The sequence below is a fragment of the Rhododendron vialii genome, chromosome 4a (assembly GCF_030253575.1).
Source record: "Rhododendron vialii isolate Sample 1 chromosome 4a, ASM3025357v1".
NCBI classification, from domain to species: domain Eukaryota; kingdom Viridiplantae; phylum Streptophyta; class Magnoliopsida; order Ericales; family Ericaceae; genus Rhododendron; species Rhododendron vialii.
The window spans coordinates 31941565-31964288 of NC_080560.1; the positions used below are offsets into that span (position 1 = coordinate 31941565).

General features: G+C 37.6%; 2 protein-coding genes and 1 long non-coding RNA gene across 8 annotated transcripts; 1 reads left to right on the forward strand and 2 right to left on the reverse strand.

The window, feature by feature from the left end:
- Window positions 1–1580: 1580 nt before the first annotated feature.
- On the reverse strand, window positions 1581–15750 carry LOC131322262 (thiosulfate/3-mercaptopyruvate sulfurtransferase 1, mitochondrial-like). Of its 6 annotated transcripts, XM_058353507.1 has the most exons (16): window positions 15621–15750; window positions 15457–15513; window positions 14340–14569; window positions 13990–14220; window positions 12992–13041; window positions 12818–12893; window positions 10928–10991; window positions 7154–7902; window positions 6911–7068; window positions 6006–6083; window positions 5811–5852; window positions 5754–5773; window positions 3104–3287; window positions 2299–2358; window positions 2066–2128; window positions 1581–1923 (listed from the first exon to the last, which is right to left on the reverse strand). In XM_058353507.1, exons 9-16 carry the CDS (start codon window positions 6998–7000, stop codon window positions 1828–1830), a joined length of 633 nt encoding a protein of 210 aa, XP_058209490.1. In that variant the 5' UTR covers window positions 7001–7068; window positions 7154–7902; window positions 10928–10991; window positions 12818–12893; window positions 12992–13041; window positions 13990–14220; window positions 14340–14569; window positions 15457–15513; window positions 15621–15750; the 3' UTR covers window positions 1581–1827. The 6 variants fall into 6 exon arrangements, with proteins under 6 accessions (XP_058209490.1, XP_058209491.1, XP_058209492.1 ...); XM_058353508.1 differs by lacking the exons at window positions 10928–10991; window positions 12818–12893; window positions 12992–13041; ... (2 more) ...; window positions 15457–15513; window positions 15621–15750 and adding an exon at window positions 8338–8672 and having other exon boundaries at window positions 7154–8038; XM_058353509.1 differs by lacking the exons at window positions 10928–10991; window positions 12818–12893; window positions 12992–13041; ... (2 more) ...; window positions 15457–15513; window positions 15621–15750 and adding an exon at window positions 6191–6311 and having other exon boundaries at window positions 6911–7027; window positions 7154–7169.
- Window positions 9410–10243, reverse strand: LOC131322263 (uncharacterized). The gene is made up of 2 exons (XM_058353513.1): window positions 9774–10243; window positions 9410–9680 (listed from the first exon to the last, which is right to left on the reverse strand). The coding sequence occupies exons 1-2, from the start codon at window positions 9915–9917 to the stop codon at window positions 9507–9509; spliced, it is 318 nt and encodes a 105-aa protein (XP_058209496.1). The 5' UTR covers window positions 9918–10243; the 3' UTR covers window positions 9410–9506.
- A 2437-nt stretch (window positions 15751–18187) lies between the features above and the next one.
- On the forward strand, window positions 18188–21733 carry LOC131322265 (uncharacterized). Its single transcript, XR_009198792.1, has 2 exons — window positions 18188–18387; window positions 20256–21733. It is a non-coding gene; the product is annotated as an uncharacterized LOC131322265 (long non-coding RNA).
- Window positions 21734–22724: the final 991 nt, after the last annotated feature.

The window sequence follows — 22724 nt, forward strand, 5'->3', positions numbered from 1 at the left end:
CTGAAAACTTTGGGAATGACACTCCATTTAGTTAGCTACTCCCTCCGTCCCTTTTTAAATGTCCCACTTCGTAATTCCAACTTATTAAAAAACATCATCATTATACCTTTCAAATCAACTTTTACCTCCACTTTCCCTATTTACCTTCTATGAAGGTACCATCTTTACACTTTTACTCACTAACTTATCTACTTTCAGGGGCAAAATGGAAAATGTACCTACTTTTACCCATTAACTTTACAAAATAGACATTTATTAAGGGACAGCCCAAAATGGAATACTGGACTTTAAAAAATGGACGGAGGGAGTACCTTCTATGGAATCCAACATATTTCGTATTTATGAGGTTTCAACCTCACTGAGCCCGCCCACTTCTCATCTTAAACTAATGGTTATGCTTCATACCATGTCTCAAATTATTTCTTTGACATAAGGTTCATCCACTTACGTGTGTGAAATGTAGAACAACTCAAAAAATACTTCATTAGAAGTTAATCCAACAAAGCAGTATATCAACGTGCCCAAATGCACTAAAGCACTCCAAAGTTTAGAATATTAAATGCACATGATAAAATTCTTCAGAGTTCAAAATATTAAATGCACACGAGAAAACAACCCCAAATCATTCTCACGACCATAGGGTAACACGAAGAAAAGAAGAGAACAATGATACCTATATTGATTTAACCTTTTTAAGTCTTTAGATGATTTGCTTTTGTATATTTTCAACACACAACGCAAAATCCAGCATCAATGCACATTCACAATTTCAGCACAATATGAAAATGTACTTGCGCAAACCCGTCTTTCTTATTTAGTCAACCTTCCAACTATGAGTATGGTTATCAAGAATGTAAAGCAACTACAGCAACTACAATAAGCAACTAAATTCCTATACTAAAGACAATCTTGATGGAACCTTTTTTTTGTAATGTTTTAGGTCGATGAAGATGGTGGTTTGACCAATGCCTGTTGAACCATGGGTTTGATGAAAATACTGGCAGAGATGAAGTTCCAGAGAGAGAGAATGTGGGTTATTTGTGGAAAAGGAAGAAAGACATGGGGTCTGTTGAGAGCGTGAGGAGAGTTCGACTACAGGGGAAGGAGGTAATAGCTTATAATGAAAAAGACCTAGCTAAGAGGCTCGCCCAAAAGCCGTTTAACAACTAAGAACATTCACACAAATAAACCACAGATGGTTAAAACTGGATTAGCCAAAGTAACATTATTTGAGAAAAAGAGGTTAATCAAGGAAGCATACTCACTCAATATTGGCAGTGCCCAAACAGGTGCATTGTTGCTTGTGTATTGCCGTCCAAGTAGACGCGTGTAGCTGCAAAAATTTGAGAGAGAGAGGATGCCAGCCTGTAATTCCAGAAACCAAATAACATTAAACAGCGACAATATCTATGAAAATTTTACCTCCGTCATTTTAACAACTTAACATTCCTAGCCTACTAACTCACTCAATATTAGAGAAAAAGAGGTTAATCGAGACAGCATACTCACTCAAAATTGGCAATGCCCAAACAGGTGCGCATGCATTGTTGCTTGTGTACTAGGGGCAAAGCACGTGCCTCGCACAAAAATATCGTGCCCGTTGGATTAAATTTGCCAAACACTCGGTCTTGCATCTCCAGTGATTAGTTCGACTTTTTTCTTTCCCTACTTTTACAGACATAAACATTGAAGGAGTTTGGTGTTAGTTTTGTGCACATGTAGCACGACATATTACAGATAAACATTGGAGGAGTTTGATGCTATATAACACTTGGAACCAAGATTACACAAAATAATTTCTGCTTCAATGGCATCAACTGCGACCATTTAGCCCCAAGAAAATTCACCACCGAACTCGAGCTGCGCTGCAAATTCCCTTTCCATCATAAACAACCACGCCGTCTTTATTCTGAATACCAAGGGCTGAAAATTTAATCATATAATGTGTAAACAAAGATGACAGTAATGTCTTATGTTTAACAATGCAGATGCGTAATAGCACCACTTTTTTTGGCAAATGTCATTTCCGAAACAAATGAACATCTGTCTCCAAGAAACCTCTTACTTTAGTGGGTTGGTCTGATATTCCATCTACGTCAAAGAAAAGGGCACCTGGAATGTGCGCAACCTATTCAAGCAACACCAAAACAAGACCAAAAGAAACAACAGAAACGAAAATGAATTAGAGGAAAAAAGTAATTAAAGTCATAAAAAACCTTAAACAAGTAATCTTAAGTTACACTACCAAAGACGAATGAAAGCTCAGAAATAGATTAAGAGTATCATCGCATACAATACCTTATACTCTTGAAGTGGATTCTTTTGTTCATCTGTCATGTACCAGGATGCATCCAGCACCTTAAAAAGGAAATAAAATGATCTCATCATTCTGATTAAATGCATTAAAACACAAAAATAAGGGTGCTGTAAACTTGTTCATTTCATATGTAAGGGTACTTTAAACTATTACAGATGTTCCAAGTAAAAAGTAACTACCACAGGCACACGAATGAGGTAAACTTTCAAAATCTAATTTCCTTGTGGCACCAAATGGGGAAAGTATCACAACCAAACGGGGCAAGTATCAAAATCTAATTTCCTTGTGCCAAGAGTACGCAACTACACTCACTAAAATCCACTGAGGGATCCTATCACTCTTTCGTAACGTTGCATCTACTGGGTATCATTGTATATGACTAAAGTCACCAAACTATCTTTGTGTTAGCTCAACTAATCCTCAATTGGTTTTACTCTTTCATTCCCCATTGTTATTTCTAACCATATTTCCTGGTTAGCGATAGGAGTAGCGGCTAAGGGAAAGGTATTGGTACTTTGTTAGCCCTTTAAGGCGATGGAAAACAATGCATTAAGAGGCTGCATTCTTCAATGGATCTTTGTTGACGTTTAGGTCCTGGGTTCAAACATGAAGGCAGCCAATTAGTGCATATAATGGCAATGATTGGGCCACCACAAAATGTACCTGGGGTGAGTGGGGAAGTAGGCATTAAAATGGCCAAACTTCGGAAATCATACTAAACTACTTACAATACGTTGAGACTTCTACCCTCCTAAAGATACAATAAAAACAAGCTCAATCGCATACCTTCATATCAGGCTCTTTGAGGTTAGCATGGAGCCAGTCAACAGAAACAACAGGTTCATTAGATGACATAGATTGAGTTGAAATAGAAGCTTTTGACCCAACAAATAATGTAGTGCAAGATGCAAGACCAGGAGGTCCTATACACCAAGTAGGCAGAGGAAGCACAAAAGTGAGACGGTCTATTCTGCAAGGAATAGTCAAGAATTATAGCAATGGTTGAAAGTAACTGATAGTCAAAGACCATCTCAAAATAGATACTAGATTTCACAAATCTATTTCTATTCCAGAATTGGATTCAAATGTTAAACCTCCATTGGATCAACTGAAGAAAACGCTATAAAATATAGATTCCTAGAAACAAAAGACTTATGATTAGATCACTACTAAGATATGAAATGAAGGTCGTCCTGATTATCTATGGTAGAGAGAAAAGAGAAATGAAGAACAAAAACACATCGAACTTTATATCTTCTCAGACTTTAAAAAAGGTGACACAATGCAACAAGGCTCCCACTAAAGCTTCCGGATTGGGCAAGATGTATCAGCCTAACCCATTGCTGAAGAGGCTGCTCTGTGACGGGAACCCACACCAACAATGACGCTAATGGACAGCCTTAGGGTTGAGCCAAGGTTCCCTTTGAAATGGTTATATACAATTTGACCATACGAGTTGGTTAACAAAACAGAACTTGCCTATCAAAAAACAAAAACAAAACAGAGCTTACTCTTGTGTGCCATTTCACTTGTGGGACGGACAACTAATAGGTGACCTTGTTTTTGAAAATGATGATGAGTGCAGAAACAACACAACCAAAAAGTAATAATTTCTGTAGTGCTTAGGCTGACCTATTTGAAGCCATCAGTTCATTAATTTACTCATCTGACGATGGATTCAAAAACCTTAAGGTGCTGCTTGTTTACCTGATATACAGTTTGTCAATGTCAATCTGGCATTGTCTGTTTTGTATTTTTATAGTTTTTGCTCTTTATGTATCAAACTAGATTACTGGACACAGTATACATATAAGGAACAATAAAATTGGACCACTATTATCCATGCTAAATTCCTCAGAACACATCCAATAAAAATACATCTTTAGTGTTCTTATTCTAAATGAAATGATACTTTAGTCTTTGTATATTAATCTGGGAGAGCCTAATGTTGGGATTTGTCCCACATTGGTTAATTATCTCCTCCAAAACTAGTATATGAGCTTGGACGGCCTCTCCACTCTTTGCCAATTGGTTTGGAGTTGGATGCTTTAACATGGTATCAAAGGTAGGGTTTCGGAGAATTTGTTCCCCCTTGTTTGTGCCATAAGTGCACCATTGTTTGTTGTGATCCAAGTGTTATGGATCCTTTGTTTACCTCTCCACGTGTGAGTCAGGGGTCGCATGTGCGGGAGAGTGTTGGATTTGTCCCACATTGGTTAATTATCTCCTCCAAAACTAGTATATGAGCTTGGGCGGCCTCTCCACTTTTTGCCAATTGGTTTGGAGTTGGATGCTTTAACACCTAAAACCTGCAAAATATGACAAACAATTATAACAATCAGACAATAACAGCACCAAAGAAAATGAAAGCAAACCTAGTTACTCCCCCAGCTACAACTTGTATTTTGTCTAATTAATGGGATTTTTAACTCCCCTTGATATTCCAGTGGGCAAACCCAAAAAAATGTCATAATAATTGAAAAAGAGTACAGGAGCAGAAAATGAAAGCAAACCTAGTTAGGCATGATCAACAATGCAAACAGAAAAAGCAAAATCTTGGTTAAGGCCTAGGCTCAGATTAGTGTATGATCAGAAAAGAGTTCAAATCGCCATGGCTGCAACCACAGTTACTCTTGTGAGAATAAGAAGAAAGAAACCCCTCAATCTCCCACAGCTGTACATGCCCCGTCAAGAGATGATCAGGTCAAAAATTCCTCAAACACGGACCAATTTACACTGCATACAAACAGAAACTAACCATAATCCACAACAATAAAGATTTAAAACAAGAAACAGCAATGCTTCGGAGAGTTTACCAAGAATAATCTAACTACAAGTACCAAAATAAGAGCGAGAAGCCCTAAACACAACCCATATTTTCAGTTCACATTCAATGAAAAAGGGTGAATGAGGCCCACATATAAGGTACCTGAAACGTGTGAGCAGGTAGCTCCCACTCGTGACGCCTAGCCATGTCAAAAACCCAGTCTAAGCTTGTCAATCAATAGAGTCTTATACAATAAACCATCCAAAGAATGAAAGAACTCTTTTTGCTAACTAAACCCAGGCTTGCTTTCTACCTAATCAGATCATGGGGGAAAAAAGCTGCTAATGGGTTTAGTGAGACTTCCATCTTGACCCAGATATTCAAAGTCAATCATTGTGGGTACGTTCATCAGGATACATTCAGATCATGAACACATTGGGAACATTGGTTTTAGTTCAATGTCAGCTGAGATTCAAGATAAAACATTTGCACATTCCACATTTCCAAACATGAGGCCATTTGAAGACAAGCTTTGTTTTTGACCTTTTGTGTATGCCATGTACCAGCTAAGCAAGACTTAATAGTGAGGCATGCGAAGATCTAAAAAATGTATATTTGATAAACAAGATCAAATAAGAAGAAAGAGGCCAATAAAATAAAATTGCTCACCTCCATCTGTCCCTTCTTAACAAATCTTGCCCTTCCCAGCAACACCAGATTTCAAATCAAATCTTGTCCCTCGCAACAACCCCAGAACGTCATCACCGACTTGTGATCAGCGTGTCCAAAAACAAGCCATTTATTTTTTTTGGTAAGTTACATGGGCCAATCTCCATGCAAAAACTTCTTTTTTTGTTACTGGCATTTTGCAATCAAACGACGATCAACAAGTAGAATAGGGAGATGTTGACGATAAATTACCTGCATTACTACATTGAGAACATGTTCACAAGACCTTGAAGAGGCTCCTGTGAGACTTGAGTCAAGTATCTCGGCTAGCTGCCACAAATCTTTTTGAAGTTAATGAGATTTTTGGCAAGCCAAAATATGACTGAACAGAGGTTTAAGCATGAGACGAGCTGATCAGCATCTTGGAACAGTGTTACCTTATTTACTAAGCATGATAAACCTATCAGCATTTTTCACAATTTTACGCGTAGCACTGCCTTCAAGGTCGCTAGTTGCCTGATCCAACTCAACGAATACAAGTTTCATTCCTTCAACAGACTGCAGCAAAAACATTTTACTTAGAACTGGATGTTGGTTGAGAGAGAGAGAGAGAGTAAAAAAGGGGGGGAAATGTCAATGAGACCATAAAACAAAAACCAAAAATTAATGGCTCTAAACTCAATCTAGCAACAGATTCTACACAGCACATATCTGAAAAATAAATGACACCAAAGGAGTACACCATTTATAAATTAAAAAAACCTGTTCAGGGGAGCCATATTCAATAATATTTAGTACTTCATTCCAATCTCTATTCTGTGAATAAAATGTCTCTCCATGTGCTTCTCAAAATATCCTAAAGGTAGAGATTGTTATAAACCTTGAGCTTGGAATATTTCACATCTCTGCTTCCCATACTAGTTTCAGTGTGAGTTTGGCAAATCTTTCATTACAAAAATGGTTTCTATTTGGGGAATTCCATCCAACTTTTTTCCCTCCAACACCTTTTCCACTAATTCCGACTTTTGATGCTTGTAAAAAACTCCACTGGCAAAAACATTGGGAGGAACTCCGCTCCTCTTCTTTCCCCTAGCATGCTTTAACTTTCTTTTGATTTTAGTAAAAGAAAATTGGGAAGCAATTCTTTCAGTGCGCACCTTGTGATGAGAAGATTGCCCTGACGAATGCTTCACTTCAGGTTGAGAAATACGATCATTTGCCGGTCCAGGCTTCAAAAAGACAACCATATTTGATGTTTGGCAATTTCCATGTCCCTTCAACAATAATCATCATGTCCACTCCTTCCTACCCACATCTCCACGGGAAAAAAAAAAAAAAAACTATTATTCTGATTTGCAAGGGAGGATTACAATCCACTACAGATTCAAGTTACCACTTACCAGCACTTACAAAAAAAACTCGAGAGGACCCATTTGGGTTTGTCAGCTTCTGCAGTTTACACCAGTAATATCCCAGACCTGTGGAAATGGAAAAGTATATATTAGATGTGGAAAGACGACGTGGAAAAAAGCTCAAACTCCTTAAGATATGAATCCATCTCTTTTGATTCAAAGGGAAGGAAATCAGCTATGGAAAATAAATGAATCAATTGCATTAAAACAAAACTATTAGTGGCAAATGAGGACTGCTACAATTCAAGAGGAATGAAACACGGTGAGAGTAAGTGTAGCAAGTGAACAGTTTGAAAAAAAAGAAGAGAGTGAGAGATGTGATATGAGGAGACTGGAGTAGGTGTACTTCTCTTCTCGTGCCCCACACGACAAAAAAGTAAAGATTATGTAAGAGTGGTAGAAAAACTATGCTTTTGGATTTCGTAATCCAAACAAAGTTAACCGACGATTAGTTTAAAACCGATGTGCTAGAAAAATAAATAAACAAAAATCAAAGAAAACCCTTATTGTATATGAGTCCATGCTTTCGACCAGAGGAAAACAAAAACAACTAACAAAATAGGGGAATACAATTGAGAAACAATAACTGGTTTCTGGAGAGTGGTTACTAACTTTGAGCAGGAGGATTCAATTGAGAGCTTGAAAGAAGTGAGATTTAGAGGAAATGGAAGCATATCTACAGACAAATAGAGTGACGTAACCTCTTACTGATTGAAAGGCACCAATGCCCAATACAGCTGAAAAATCAGTAAGGAGCACTGGAGCAACCTTTGGTTCTTCAAAGTAATGGCAAAAAAACATTAGAAACCAAACGACGGAGGAGCACGAAACCAATCCACTTGAAGATCCTATCCATCTCAATGACCAGGGTTGCTACATCATATGTAAAGCAAAATGATGGTCTAATTAAAGTCAGATATGCCATTTCAATAAGATTTTCAAAATTGGAGCAAAACCCGAATTGTAAAAATTTTCTAGATATCCGGGTCTATTTGGCGCACATGGCATTACATGGACTGTACATCAATTAGCACAGGGATGGAGTGCTATGACGTGTAATGGAGCCGATTTCAATCCTGATTTGAATGCTTTAAGGGAGACAGGAGAACAGAGCGACACTTGAATGTTACAAAAATGATAAGCCAAATAATGTCAAAAGGTCGGGAAAATACCTAGTATGAAAGAGCAGCCTGGTTTGACAATGGACAAGACCGTAGAGACGATGTCGTCAGAGAAAAATGAGATCAATGGATTGCAGATGAACTTCTACAAACGGAATAGGCAGGATGCCTATTAATCATTTCTTCTTTTCGGAAAACATAATGATCAGTAAATCATTTCCCCTCATTTAACAAGCAAAATCCTCTCTTTTTAATTGATGACTTGGCTATCTCAATGCCACATCATTCTGCTCATATATTCTATGTGGATGGCATTTCCCTGGATAATATTGGAGAATGCTGGATAGGAACCAAAGAAACACACTTAGCTTCTCACTTCCATATCTTCATATGGTAGCTTGCTTACTCGCTAGCATCCCATTAACTCAGCGATCTTCCATCGCTTCATTCTTCTCTTTTAGCGATGGAAGGGGCAGTGCATTCGGCTGCTCTTTCTCTCTTCTATCCTTATGGACGAGGGGCCCTAAAGCTAGCTAGAACAAGGGCGCGAAGGGCCTCTAAGCTACACTTTCTTTATTCTTTGGAAAGAATGAATAACTACCCCAAAAAGCTATAGCAATAGAGCAGATGGACCAAATGAGCTAGAGAAAAAGGCATGTTGAAAGAGTGCCAGAAGCAAAAACGAAAATCTTTCGTTGAAAGTTTGAACGAATGTATGTTGATGGGCTTGGAGTTCTAGTCTAGCCGCTTGAGATGGGATCTTTCTTCCATTGCAAGGGTTAGGCTTTGAAATCGATGTTGAGGCCCTTTGAGTGATGGGACGACCACCAACCCGCGTCCTTTATATATAAACATAGCCAACAATAAAATATGGCGAAAATAGCCCAAGGGTGGAAGTTGAGGATTCCAATTCCAATCAGTGAAACCAGAGAAATGGGGGACCGGAGTTCACATAGGTCGCTTCTATAGCTCAATCCAAGAGTAATCAATGGAGATAGAGTCCAACGGTTCAACCAATGCTTACCTCCATACAAATCCTTGATCCCAAGTAGCATTCAAGAAGTTTCTTCCGTTCAAAAAAAAGTACAGCATTCGCAAAACCCGTCACAGATCCATGATCCTTGATCCCAAGTAGCATTCGAGAAGTTTCTTCCATTCAAAAAAAATACAGCATTCGCAAAACCCGTCACAGATCCATGATCCGAACACAACCTCAATGGTCAAATACACGCAATCAGAGTCCCAATCAGCAATCCAGAAGTATGTGGAGGGTCTAACCACTGCTGAATGTGGACTCCAGTGGCATCCAAGTACATGCCAATACTCCCATGGAAGCCGACCACCTCCCAAGTTGAAATTATGGTACGTAATAGTTTGTTTAGAGAACGATGCCGCTTCCGCCAGAATAAGGAGAGAATGAGAAAAATATACAGGAAAGAAATGGAAGTAGGGAAGAAAACAATCCCAAAGTGATCAAAGAATAATACGTTTAGAGTTTCAGAAAGCTTATCAAGAGCAACATATTGGGATTCTGAAAATAGTCCTGTCACTTGTCCCACAATGTTGCAAACCATACCAGTCTGCTGCTGAGATACAGGACGATGGTGAAAGAACAACGTAGGATCCATCATGTTTACATTTCAGAGCATGATTGTCATCAGACATACCCATGCCAAGGAATATCTATGTACAAGGGCATCACTCAAACAAACAAATTCAGATAGCAATCTTAATTTCAAGAAAGTACATGAAACAGACACCTAGACCTTACCCTGAGTCAAGGTAATGTAGCCTACAGAAGGCATATATTTGATATGACACAAAATACCAAGAATGTACAACTACCAAATAGTCAATATGTAAATAAAGTAGAAATATCTCAAAGCCCTTGACAATTTGAGTAACACTGAAATAGAAAATCCTTCACCGAGTTGATGTTTTCCTTAACTGCTCGAAAACTACACGTCAGTCTCTGTGAATACCAATTATCAATTTTCAAATCCGAAAATCAGTATATATAGTGTTTTCGTGTCTAATTGTTTGAGTGGTGGTGTTTTTTCCTTCGGTCACTTTACTCCTCAGATATTAAACTTCCCTACTATCTAAAACAATGTTGGAAATTACTTTGACATACCTTTCAACAATACAAATCCAAGACGACTACACCTACATAATTAGCATTTTATTAAAATGGTCTAAATAGCATCATAATGCTTATCATTCCAATGTCAAGGGTAACATTTGCTTTACATTCCAACGTTGCTTGATGCCAATAAAAACAAAATCCCAAAGGGAAGAAAAGTCTTAGCATACAACAATTCAAAGAACCACAATGTTGGGACAACAATAATCAAACTGTACCCTCCTAGACTGAACAATTAAAAGAACTAAACAATAGAAAGAAACAAAAATCAAGCTGAACATAACATATCACCTCCAATTTGTCTAATAAGATCATATACACCAATTAGTCCCACATTACTTTTTTTTCATAAGTCCAATTAGTCCCAGATTACCTTAACTTGGCAAAGGGGAGTCCAACAATTCATAGGACTATCACATATCATTAGATCAATTCTACCATTAAAACATGAAAATAAAGGTTGGATAGGCAATAAGTAAGGCCATTTCACTTACTCACCAACCACTTGGGTTCTACTGCAGGCATTCTTGTTCTCCAGTACTAAATCCACAATGGTCTTGTCCTAAAATAACATACCAAGAGCAAGTTTTGAGTTGAAAGAGTACAGCACAAAGCGGCACTTTTTTGGGCAAATCTAACATGTGGCACTATGAATTCAAACCAAACACTTGACTTTTTAATTAAAGTGCATGAACAGAATATTGACAAAACAGGAGGGAAAAATAGAACAATAAACCTTCATGAAAAAAGAGGGAAAAATATATTCAAACCCCTTCTTTGATACCCTATTTAAAAAAAGTTGTATTAACATCCATCCGAAACTACTAAAATTATAACGAGCAACAATGGGGATAATGACTCGAACAGAAGTTATCTTAGTTGCACATTGTTAAGTAGTATTATTTACCTAGTCTCTACTTTTGAGTGCAGAGGTGAGTAACGAAAAATATTAAAACTCTAATTGCAAAGAGAATTTGAATAGACCAAACAGCATTCCATCGATTCAACTTTGAAAGGAGCATCCAACCCAAAACTTTTTTCCTGACTATGGGCCCTCTCTTATTTCATGGAACCCAATTTATTAGCACAAAATTTGATAAATAAAGAAGTTGTAAAACAATTAGGTTGATTATGAACATAGACACATTCTGGAAAACAAAATTCGGAGTGAACCTACAATATTCAAAAAAATTAAATCGTCAAAAGACTCAAAACTCAACTTTAAGTGACAGACAAAAAAAAAAAACTCAAAACTCCATGTTGTTTATTGGAGTGGGTAAAAATTGGTATTGATAGTCGGCAATAAAGAAAATAGTCATACCCCATCAAATAGCAATGCTCACTGCTAGAAAGTCATAAAAGCAATTCTCTGTGAACACAACTTAGTACATAAAAGCATTATGTGATAGTCGGCACCTTTTTGGGCAAATTTTTTGCCCAGTTCGATGACAGTTTTGTTTTTGTTGGTGTATAGGTGATGGATGTTATACAAGTATAGTGTGTGAGTGGTTTCCTTTTCTTTTGTTGGGAATTTTTTTCCTTCGAAGGCAACGTATAGCGGAGGTATGCCCCTAAGAGATTGTATTGTGTTTGAGCTTTTGTGAAAGAAAGTACTTATCCAAAAAACAAACTTAGTATTGCCAAACATCTAACCGTAATCACTAAATTAGACCTTACAAATTTACACTTGGACATTTCATGAGAAAGGTCTACAGAATATATGCTTCAATTAGCAGCTTGATTTTGATCGGAATAAACTAATATATTGTATTTCTTACTGAAATTTTTTATGGTTTTGTGGGCACTTATTTTCTCTTCCTACAACCGATGGGCTGGTTCTTAATAACATCAATATTTGTTACATGAATTACATCCACCCACCAAGACATCCATCCTAATTTCTAAAAGGCTTAGTTGACTGGATATAGCTATTGCATCCTAATGTAGTGTAATATCAAAATTCATCGACTACTCAACTTGTACATGAATTGGGCACCAGACCTTTTTTTCCCCGCATGACTCAAGTATGTCGAAGAGATGACCTTTGTTTTCCCATGTTGGATGTAGGAACTCATGGCTTCATTATCCTACAATGCATAATTGGAAGACGCCTTTCGTAGCTCCCATTTTTTACAAAATCGGCATATTTCGAAGAGAGACAGGAAAATGTTCTATAGTACTCGAGTTCGAGCCTTTTCAATGAAATTAAACAAAGTCTTCCATTTGAAATCAGATACTCAACTAAATATGAGAATCAATCTATTCTTTTATCCCTTGCCAATTTTTTCACTTTAAATATAGTGTACCAATTCCATAGACATGTCGTTATCTGGTATGAGATGAAGAGAATCGAATAATAATAGAAAAATTAATGTATATTATATATACGTCCCCCATGTCTGAGAGGATGCACCGAATCAAGTTGCAATGAGCATAACCCAAGGGAAGGTAGCACCTACAGCAACTGAATTTTGCAAACAGTCAACAGACACTGAAAATGGAAAGGAAATAACAGGAAACACAAAAGGGGGATATCGAAATACAGTACTTCTTAGTTCTTACCGAAAGGGAAAATATACTCTTCCAATCTCGAAACAAACCAAGAAATAACCCTACAAATTCAGCGCAACAATTGTTGGGTTGGTTCAAATTCCCAATAAATGAAAATTCTCAAAGTCTTGCACATGGTTGAGTTTCTGTTTTTCCCAGAGTGCTAGCTGTTGTGCTAGCTGGCTCATTTTGCCGTGTGACCTTCCATTCACTCATGGGAACATGTATTATGCTTTTAATGCATGGGTCAATAGATGTATATACAATGTCATGAGGGAATTCCTTTTCGGTAGAGAGAGAGCGAGGTGAGGTGAAAAACAGTGAGTGCAAGTGTCAAGTCTTGTGCTTGGTGTGAGAGTGGGTTCTTGGTGAGAGTGGGTGTATAAGGGGTTGGGTTTGGGTTTTCAAACTCGGGTGTTCTCTTGTACTAATTCTCTCATAGTGAAAGAACGGGATCCTCTCCGTGGAGTAGGCGTGTTTTGCCGAACCACGTAATTCTTGCGTCTCTCTCTATTTTACTTTTCATCGTACTTCCATTGGTTGTGATTGTGGTTGTGTTTCGAATCTCGGTTCTTGGGTGCTTCCGCGTTTAATCCCAACAACAATGAAAATTAACATAAACATAGCAAAACAACTAAACTCTATTTTACCTAAAAATGTAACTAACAGTCACATAAACTCACTTTTTTTTGCATCAAAACTCAAGAAATTAGAAAACCCTAGGCTGAAAAGTTTTATAAACTAAGAGCCATACTCCCAGCCATACGTATTTTTTGGTACCCTCTTCCATTTTCAGCCCCATAACAGCCGGACAAAACGCCCTGCCAATTTTGGTCCCAGCCATTTCTTTGGCCAAATTTGGGGGGAGAAAATGGTTGTGGCCATTACTGACACTTCATATCTCCCCCCCCTCTTTTCACAACCACCGAATCAGACTACCCAAAAAAAAAAAATCATCAGATTCATCGGAAAAAGTCATCCTGAAAAACCCTAAAAATTGGAAATCCTACCTAATCGGAAAATTTTGAACTTCATTCACTAGATCGTGTGGCAATTGAAGTCACCAAAGACATTAACAACGGCAGCCGTTGCTGTCGCCGGAGCGATTGACAGCTCTAGCCACCTGAGATGGATGGGTCACCACGACACGCCGACTTCGAACGGCAAAAAAGCACAAACCGCTGAGCCTTGTAAATCAAGCTGTGCGTGAATTTGTTTCAAATACCAGCAGTGAGCAACACCTAGAAGCAAGGAAGAAGCCAATGTAGAGAAGGAGTAAATGCCAATTTTTTTTTTTTGATAACCAAGTAAATGCCAACCTGAACGATATTAAGTGTAAAACCAAATAGTAATGCATCACCTATACTGCTATAGCGCATGAACGAGTTATGAACCAGAGCATCTAACCACACTACCACCTGACTTTCCAGATTCCAGGTCAGATTATCAGCAAGACCAAGATGTTCGTATAGTCACGCTAGAAGTCATGGCAGGCTTGGTAAATCACATGATCCGTTCCTTGGTGCTCTGCTTGGGCAGCAATCCTTATAGAACCAAAGGATGAAGGGAGCATGAATCACCATAAGAATACTGCAGCACCAAAAGAACACGGACATAAAACACAGAACCAAAAAACTATCTGGGCTTATTAATCTGATTATCTTGACTATTGGATTTAAAAATAAACTTAAGCACAGATGTGAACATTATCAGGTATATAAATAACAAATTATAAACGGAGAGAATGCTACATTCATAGGGATATAAAAACTAATGCAATGGACGGTCTAATGCATAATTATTTTATTCCCACAGAGCATTCATATATCCACTTCTACATTTGTAATTAGCAACAGACTTTGTTAATAAAAGAATCAATATACAAAGATAAGAGAGATAGTAGCACATGGTGAGAACCATATATGTTACTGATCCAAATTTGGGGAGGAAGAATCTACAGAATTCTTCAGCAACAAAAAACATAGGGTTGTGTGCGTGGTTCATTCTTCACAAAATAATCATAACTCTTAAACTCCACCACAACGCATCCATCAGGGAAATCTGGTATGATAAACTTACAAACTAATTACAGGCCACAAACAAAACAAATCAGAAAGCACAGTGATAATAAATCCATGAAACTCTTTCTCTATGTGTGTGTGTTTGAGAAACACCACAAACAGGTCTATAACACGATCAATTGAAACTATATTACTAGGCCCAGAGTCACAACAATAACTTTCAAAATTTCACATTTCATAACTCTTAAACTCCACCACAACACATGCATCAGGGAAATCCAGTACAATAAACTTACAAACTAAGTATGCGCCACAGATAAAACAAATCAGAGGGCATAAAAATAATAAATCCACGAAACTCTGTGTGTGTGTATATATCTATATATTTGTTTTTCCTTGTAAATATATATATCGAAGAGAGAACCCTAGCAACAGAAGAGATGTCTAAATATTTACCGGATGAAGAACTATAGCCTCCGTCGAAGTCGGATATCAACGATCTACAGTGTACAACTGCGACAACTGCGACAACCAACAGAGGAGATGCGTAAATATACAAACCAATCATTCGGGAGAACGTTTTCTCCGAGAAGTCAAGAGAGAAGAGACGTAGGGAGTACCTGTCGAATAAAGAGCACAAACCCTGAGATTTCAACCGGCAGAGATCCCAATCACCAAGAACATGGGTAAATATCGTTCACCGGCTGAGGGGCTCTAGAAACATCTGGTCTCCTACTTGAAGCGTGTATATTTAGAAATAGCGGTGCAGGTTGTGGATGGGGAACCGTGCACAATACAATCACAGTGACATCAGCATATGATGGATTTGGAAAGACAAAATTGCCCCTAGAGTTATAAGGATACCCCGGCCTATTGACTATTGAGGGGTTCAATTGGAAAATTCGGACAAAAATTGGGCGAGCCATCAATTTAGCTTCAAGGTTCTTAGACTTAAGAGGTTAGATGAAGAGAGAAGATTGCAAACATCACATCCTTGAGGATAAATTAGAATATTCCTGCCGCAATAAGAAGCTTACACTAGAACAGACAGAGTGCAGCAGTTTGCACATGATCGCAATTCACCGACACCTCTCCTATGCCAAAACAAACCAAAATGAGCCTTAAGTCTCAATCAAATTGGGGTCGGCTAACACCTCTCCTATGCCTCCTAAAGAAAAATACAAGTAAATTTTTCCAGCCTCTAACTATAGAGATTTTTTACTTTTTTGATAACCAATAAATTTATAGAAAAGGCCTCAAGGGGATGCCCGCCATTTACAAAAGAAGGCCAAGAGATCTAACGATGAGAGAGAGAGCATCTACATCATTTTCTTTTTGGTGCTTCGGAAAATTAGAGCATCTATGCCATTAAACAAAAGTTTTATAAGTTAAAATAACATGTTGATCACTCCATTAATGCCAGCTATTAATAGTAAGAAGAAAGAAAAGACCGTTTTGCTGGAAACAATTTACTCATCAGAAGTCCAATTATGAACAAGCATAGAATATCGGAATTATTATCCACTCCCCTAAATATCCATTGCAGTAAACTCTATTTTGGAGGTTACAGAAAATATTGATTAAGGAAATTTATACCACAAACGTCACTCCATTCAAAACATTTTCAATGAATTAGGCAAAAGAATATCTCCAGAAAGGAAAAGAGAATTGCACTTCATATGTCCACATCTATGCAGTCAAAATGAACATAAGAGCCTCTTTTCAAACCTTTATGTCAAAGGACTTTGCTAACCCAAGCATCATTTATAGATGACATCACTGACCTAACAATGAACAGAATCAGCAACTACTTTTCTTTGTGGTTTATGTTTCTTTCAATGGTGGAAGAAACCAATTTCACATACGTGCATATCTCAGGGGAATATTAGAAGATTTCTTACCAATTGATGCCAAACTCTGCGGCCCAACACTTCATATCATCAACATACAATACAGAGACATAAATATGTTTAAATTTATGAGCCTATATGATACATATTACATACCTGAGAGGATCGCATTGGCTAAACACTTGCTGATTGGAGATCTACGCGAACTTGCCAGTCTTTTTATCAGCAGTCTGCTTCCAATAAAGAGCCCATACAGCCTTCATGCATAGTTGAAGATCCTCACAGAATGCTGCAAGCATGTCTGCCTCGAACTCCCATTCCACATTGAGGCCTTTCCTTGTTCAAATTCTAGATAGAAGTTCACTAAAGTTCACTCCAAGTATAACTGAAAATTTGAGCTGCTTGTAAGCTGGATTCTGAAAAGAATTTGGACTCCAAATATCAATGAATTTGTAACATTTTACGAGCTTAGTCATGTCTGATTTCTCCCATGCATTTGCCTTGGCTTCTACACTTCTCCTTTTTGTTGAATTACCCCTTCGGCTTTCGTCTCCACCATTGCGCCTTGCAAATGATGCATGGCTTCCTCTCCTATCCTGTTCCATCCTCTTTCTCATCAAATCTTCAAATGCTCACAAACATCATATTGATCATGAAATGATTTTGAAAAGTTTCATTAGTCGATCCAAGTAGATTGTAGGGAAAGTGGACGAATTTGAAATATAAATTGTACTTTTTCTCCCAATTTTCTTTTATTTTTGCAAGAAAATGAAAGTTGGAAATGGGTAGGAATTCCTATTTCTTCATGGATGAGACTCATAATGACACCTTATGAATGGAAAATTCTGACGTCAATTCTTGTACTATTTACTCTTTTTTTCCCGCCAAGCGCCTAGTATCAATCTAGCCTACTCCTAAGAGTTGGGCTATGGCCCGCTTTGCTAAGCCAAGGCCAACCAACTATTTTGGGCATTAGAAGCCTCCGCATCAAAGGCTCAACTTAGCAAAGACTCGAAAGCAAGAACTCTCATATTTCTATAAAATTCTTTAATTGAAAATATAATTTTCCCCTTTGGTTTTTTTTTTTTTTGCCATTCCCCTACTTAAAGGAGCCTAGTAACACCATACATACATACATAATGGGGTTATATGTACATATACCTTAGTGATGAAAAGACAATGTGCCAGCATATTCAAGAGTACTTATACCTGAGTGATGAATAGAGGAAGAATCGAAGATAAAGCTCGAAAAATAGGCGAATACCTCCTGTATTGGATTCTCTAACACTGGGGTGTTATTCTTTCGAATTCTTTATGGAATCACTCCCTCAATTTTCTTGTTCTACTACAGAAAATATCACCAAAATGAATTAGCCATTTGTGATCTAGTTTCAACCAAGAGCAACGATGAAGGAGAAGTCATAAGTCAAAGTATACCTTGTTTGTTTAGCTGAATCTCCATTCATTGATTCCATTTACTGCAAATGCACGATCAAAAAGAATTGCTGCAAATTTTGTTCTGATCTTCCAATTTTGTGTAAGGGAAAAACTGTTGGAGAGGGTGAAGAAAGAGAAGAAAATTCTTGCTAGAGCAAATATCAGAGCCACAAATAGGTTATTATTTTAAAAACTGTACAGATAGGCTATTTACTAAACAACCACTGCTGCAGTTAAGTTTGAACATGACATTCTTCATGTCTATTGCAAACAGAGCCTAGTCAAATTAGATCCAATGAAATTTAATATCAAATTCACAAATCAATCAACGTGTAAGAAACAAACCAACAACCAAATCTATGGAGCATCATCTAATCCACAACTACTAACCAGAGAACAATTCATGTAAGCAAGACACGCCATATTAAATGCACTAGAGCAGTTGAATGTGTACAAGTATTTAGTGCTCAAAGTAAGAGAGAATAGCATATACTACAACTATGTTCGACTCAATTTGAGAATAGATTACGTGCAAAAAATCGGTAAAAGTACGATACAAATGGATGTATATATATTGTGTCAGACCATAAGTCATATAATCAGCGACGGAAACCAACCATCAAAACCATAATTTCATCGATTGAACCGAAACACATAAAACCCTAATTTCACCCCCCAAATTTTGATTCAAACAAAGACTCCACCAAACCTATCGATTCCGCAGAAACCTTTCCCAAATTTGAACCAATATCTATCGTCAGTAAATAGTAAGAGAGAGAGAGAGAGAGAGAGAGAGAGAGAGAGAGAGAGAGAGAGAGACAGACAGAGAGAGAGAGAGAGACAGAGAGAGAGAGATTACTCGCATATGCTTGTAAACATGCATTGCGAAGCCCAATGTCACAGGCATTCACAATCATGAGGCTGTTGAAGACATAAATATCTAAGAAATTAAATGTAATGGCAGCATAAATATCTAAGAACACCTTCATGAACCAATCAAAATGCTAGTCAAGTATCTTTTGTGTAGATTGTCACAAGAGAATGGCATATTGTGGGGTCAATTAATTTAAATTAATGAAATCACTGTCACATATTAAAGTAAACAATTCAAAAGATCATACGTTGTTAGGATTTTATATGGTGGCATAAAAGTAGTTCTGCATGAATTAACATGAATAGTTATGCAGAGTAAATAAAAGCCTGGAATGGCTCCATTGTGCCCAATTTTTCATTAGGCTTCGGTCCCTCCTTTGTAATCTGCATGTAAGACCTACCTCCTATTCAGTTATGTTGATCTTGTCAATATCGTAACCAAACACTACTTTAAATTAATCAGCTCTTGATGTTCTATATAGCTAGAAGATTGGGACTAAAACAAAAAAATTATCTTCCAAACTACACAAACAACTTTGAAAGAACAACTAAAGGTGTACATCTGGATCTCTGCTGCTAATGGTTGCAGAAAGAGCTCATGCTCACATCCTATGATTAGTTAACTTATGCACATGGACTGACAATGTTTGTGCATCAAAGCATATAAATAAATGTCAAGCGTCATCACGATTCATGACAAATTTTCTATTTGGTAAGTTTGTCAGAACAACAATGTGAGGAAAGCCACCCTAAACCCACAATAGTATTGATAGGCAGTTGGCACCTACATAAACACAATGCAATCACTCTACAGAACACGAGGGACCAAACCGTACTGATCATCATCATTAAGAAACTCTACAATGTGATTGTGAACCAAAATTTGCCTAAGGCCAAATAATTTAGGAGTCAAAAATGACAAAGACTGCAAAAGCAGCAATACAAGGACCATAGCCAATTGAAACATCAAATTTCCACATACCAATTACTACACTTACACAGTAGTACATGGATCAACAAATTGCAGATAATGCCCAAAAGGAACCCGAAAAATAAATTTTGCCAATGAAATTAATTTTTCGGAAGATTATCAAGCGAGTACATCAAAGATGGACCTAGATTTGAGGTAGTCCCCACAAAGACCACAAACATCAATTATTGTGCGGTAAGCATACATATTAGGACCACTCAACTTCTGCTTGGAGGCTTCAAATACAGTCAATGCAGACATCATATCCCCTTTCTTCCCAAACTCATGAATAATGGTATAGAAAACTCTATGACCATGAGGATGAATACACGCATACCTACAAAATATGACAAAACACATTAAAGAATGATTAAAATAGTAACTCGAGCTATTGCTCAACAGTTAACACCTTCCTGCAAAAAATAAGCATATTTAAACAGGTTATAATGAAAGAAAATAGCCTACATTTTAATGAACACCCAACCCTACATTTCTACTACGTACTTTAACAACACCTATTAAGCTTTCAAAAAAATACACAATTAGAATAGCAATCCAACAGTGCTTTTGCAGGGGCCAATACAATTCATGAACAGAACAAAATATTTCACTCCATGGATATATGACAGAGACATAGCAAAATCATGCGGGCCGGGGATGATTGGTGGTTCAGTAGCTGCACCTCATTGTCCTAAGTCTACAGTTGCCTTGACACAGTACGCCACGCCGCTCTTTAAGAAAAAGGAACTACACTCTTACTTTCTTAGTTTATTTCAGCTTTCAAACAATGACTCAGAGTCTCAAACGTACTCTGTTTAAAATTATGGTACATGATATTCATCTAACTTTGATCAAAACTCCGTCCTGCAAAATATTGGTTCTACTCAAACAGTGTGTAGCCAGTGAAACCTCCACAAACCTGAAGGACATCAGCACAAGTTGGTACTTCGAACTAGTTGAAGAAAAGGAGTATTCCCAAAGCTATAACCTAATATTTAAAACTTGTGATGTTGACTCGAAAGACTAAGAACAATGAGATTGGGGAAGACATTTGACAAAATCTAGCAGCCTCAATAAGCTAATAACATGAGGGAAGAGTTAACAAGCATGCTTGATAGGACTATTAGAAATAAGCCAGGTGGTTTATATTGAAAGCTCTAGTAGGAAGAGCTTGTCAAAAGATAAGAATGACAACTGAATTTGGAACATATGGCACACTGTGATAGGCCAGATAAAGAGAAAAATTGAAAGCATTTATGAAGGTGATGGCGAATACTATCCTAGATTGTGTGATCTTATATACCATAGCTGTCTGCAAAATAGCTTGTCCTAGATTCCGTGCTCTTACATAACCAAATCTGTCTGCAAAATAGCTTGTCCTAGATCGTGTGCTCTTACATAACCAAATCACTCTGCAAAATAGCTTCTAAATCCTGATTATCATATCTATTGCTGCATACATTTGATAAAGCCTTTGACATAGTAATATATATGATGAACATCTGAAAGAAGTTGATGCGCATCTCTATGAACTTACCAAAAAGTCAAGTGCAGTCAAGTTAATGCATTTATCTCATGGCTACAAATTCAATAAACCAAGGAGAAAAACTAACATGAACAATAAGATTATCTAGTTATGCACACCGGAACCAGGAATTGCACCAAAGTAGTTGAATGTGTACAAGTATTTAGTGCTCAAAGTAAGAGAGAATAGCCAGATAAAAAGTTCAAGTACATGTGAAACAGTCAAAGTAGAAAACAAAATACTTGTATAGACATGGCGTTCTTCTTGGATTCGAACCGACTTCTAGCGCACATGGATCAAATCGTTGATCAAAGTCGCATAAACCACAACTACGTTTGACTCAATTTGAGAATAGATTACATACAAAAAAAAATCTGTAAAAGTACGATAGAAATAGATGTATATATATTGTATCAGACCATAAGTCATATAAACCCTAATTTCATCGACCGAAACACATAAAACCCTAATTTCACCCCCAAATTTTGATTCAAATAAAGACTCCACCAAACCTATTGATTCTGCAGAAACCTTTCCCAAATTTGAACCGAAAACTATCTATCCTCTGTAAACAGTAAGAGAGAGAGAGAGGAGAGCCGAGCGCTCCTGCCCTTTCTTCGATGACACGCTTCAAATACAAAGGGAATATTCCCCACTCCTGAATGAAGAGTCCGACAATTGTCGACCTGTTGCCCGAAACCCCCTATAACGAGCAGGTGGCCAATTGCTGCAAGGGATGAGTAATTAGCGTTGGGGCGGAAGGAACATCGAACTCCCCAAGAACTTTACGCTGAGAACGCCGGGGCCTAGTTACACATGCGGTGCAGCAAGCGTTGTGACACCTACGGTCTTCAAAATTGTGAAGAGAACACTACACATAAAAAATAATGCATAAATCAAATCTAAAAAGCACTAGAAATCAGATCCACTAACTCAACCAACATAGAGAGAGGGAGAGAGAAAGATGGGTTTGTCAACAGGACTTTCCTGGGCTTTCTTCGTCGTCGAAATACGGCACTCCGTCGTGACAAGAACCCACGAGGCCGCAGTTGCCTACTCTGTCGTGTAT

Excerpts from the sequence above, each read along its gene's own strand:
- LOC131322262 (XM_058353507.1), bottom strand. The coding sequence starts at position 7,000 with ATGGTTGTCTTTTTGAAGCCTGGACCGGCAAATGATCGTATTTCTCAA. Across the intron at positions 2,129-2,298 it reads ATCCACTTCAAGAGTATAAG|GTTGCGCACATTCCAGGTGC; the intron begins GTATTGTATGCG and ends TTGCTTGAATAG. Across the intron at positions 1,924-2,065 it reads TATCAGACCAACCCACTAAA|CCCTTGGTATTCAGAATAAA; the intron begins GTAAGAGGTTTC and ends TTAAATTTTCAG.
- LOC131322263 (XM_058353513.1), bottom strand. The coding sequence starts at position 9,917 with ATGATGGATCCTACGTTGTTCTTTCACCATCGTCCTGTATCTCAGCAG. Across the intron at positions 9,681-9,773 it reads AGCTTTCTGAAACTCTAAAC|CGGCATCGTTCTCTAAACAA; the intron begins GTATTATTCTTT and ends TTCTGGCGGAAG.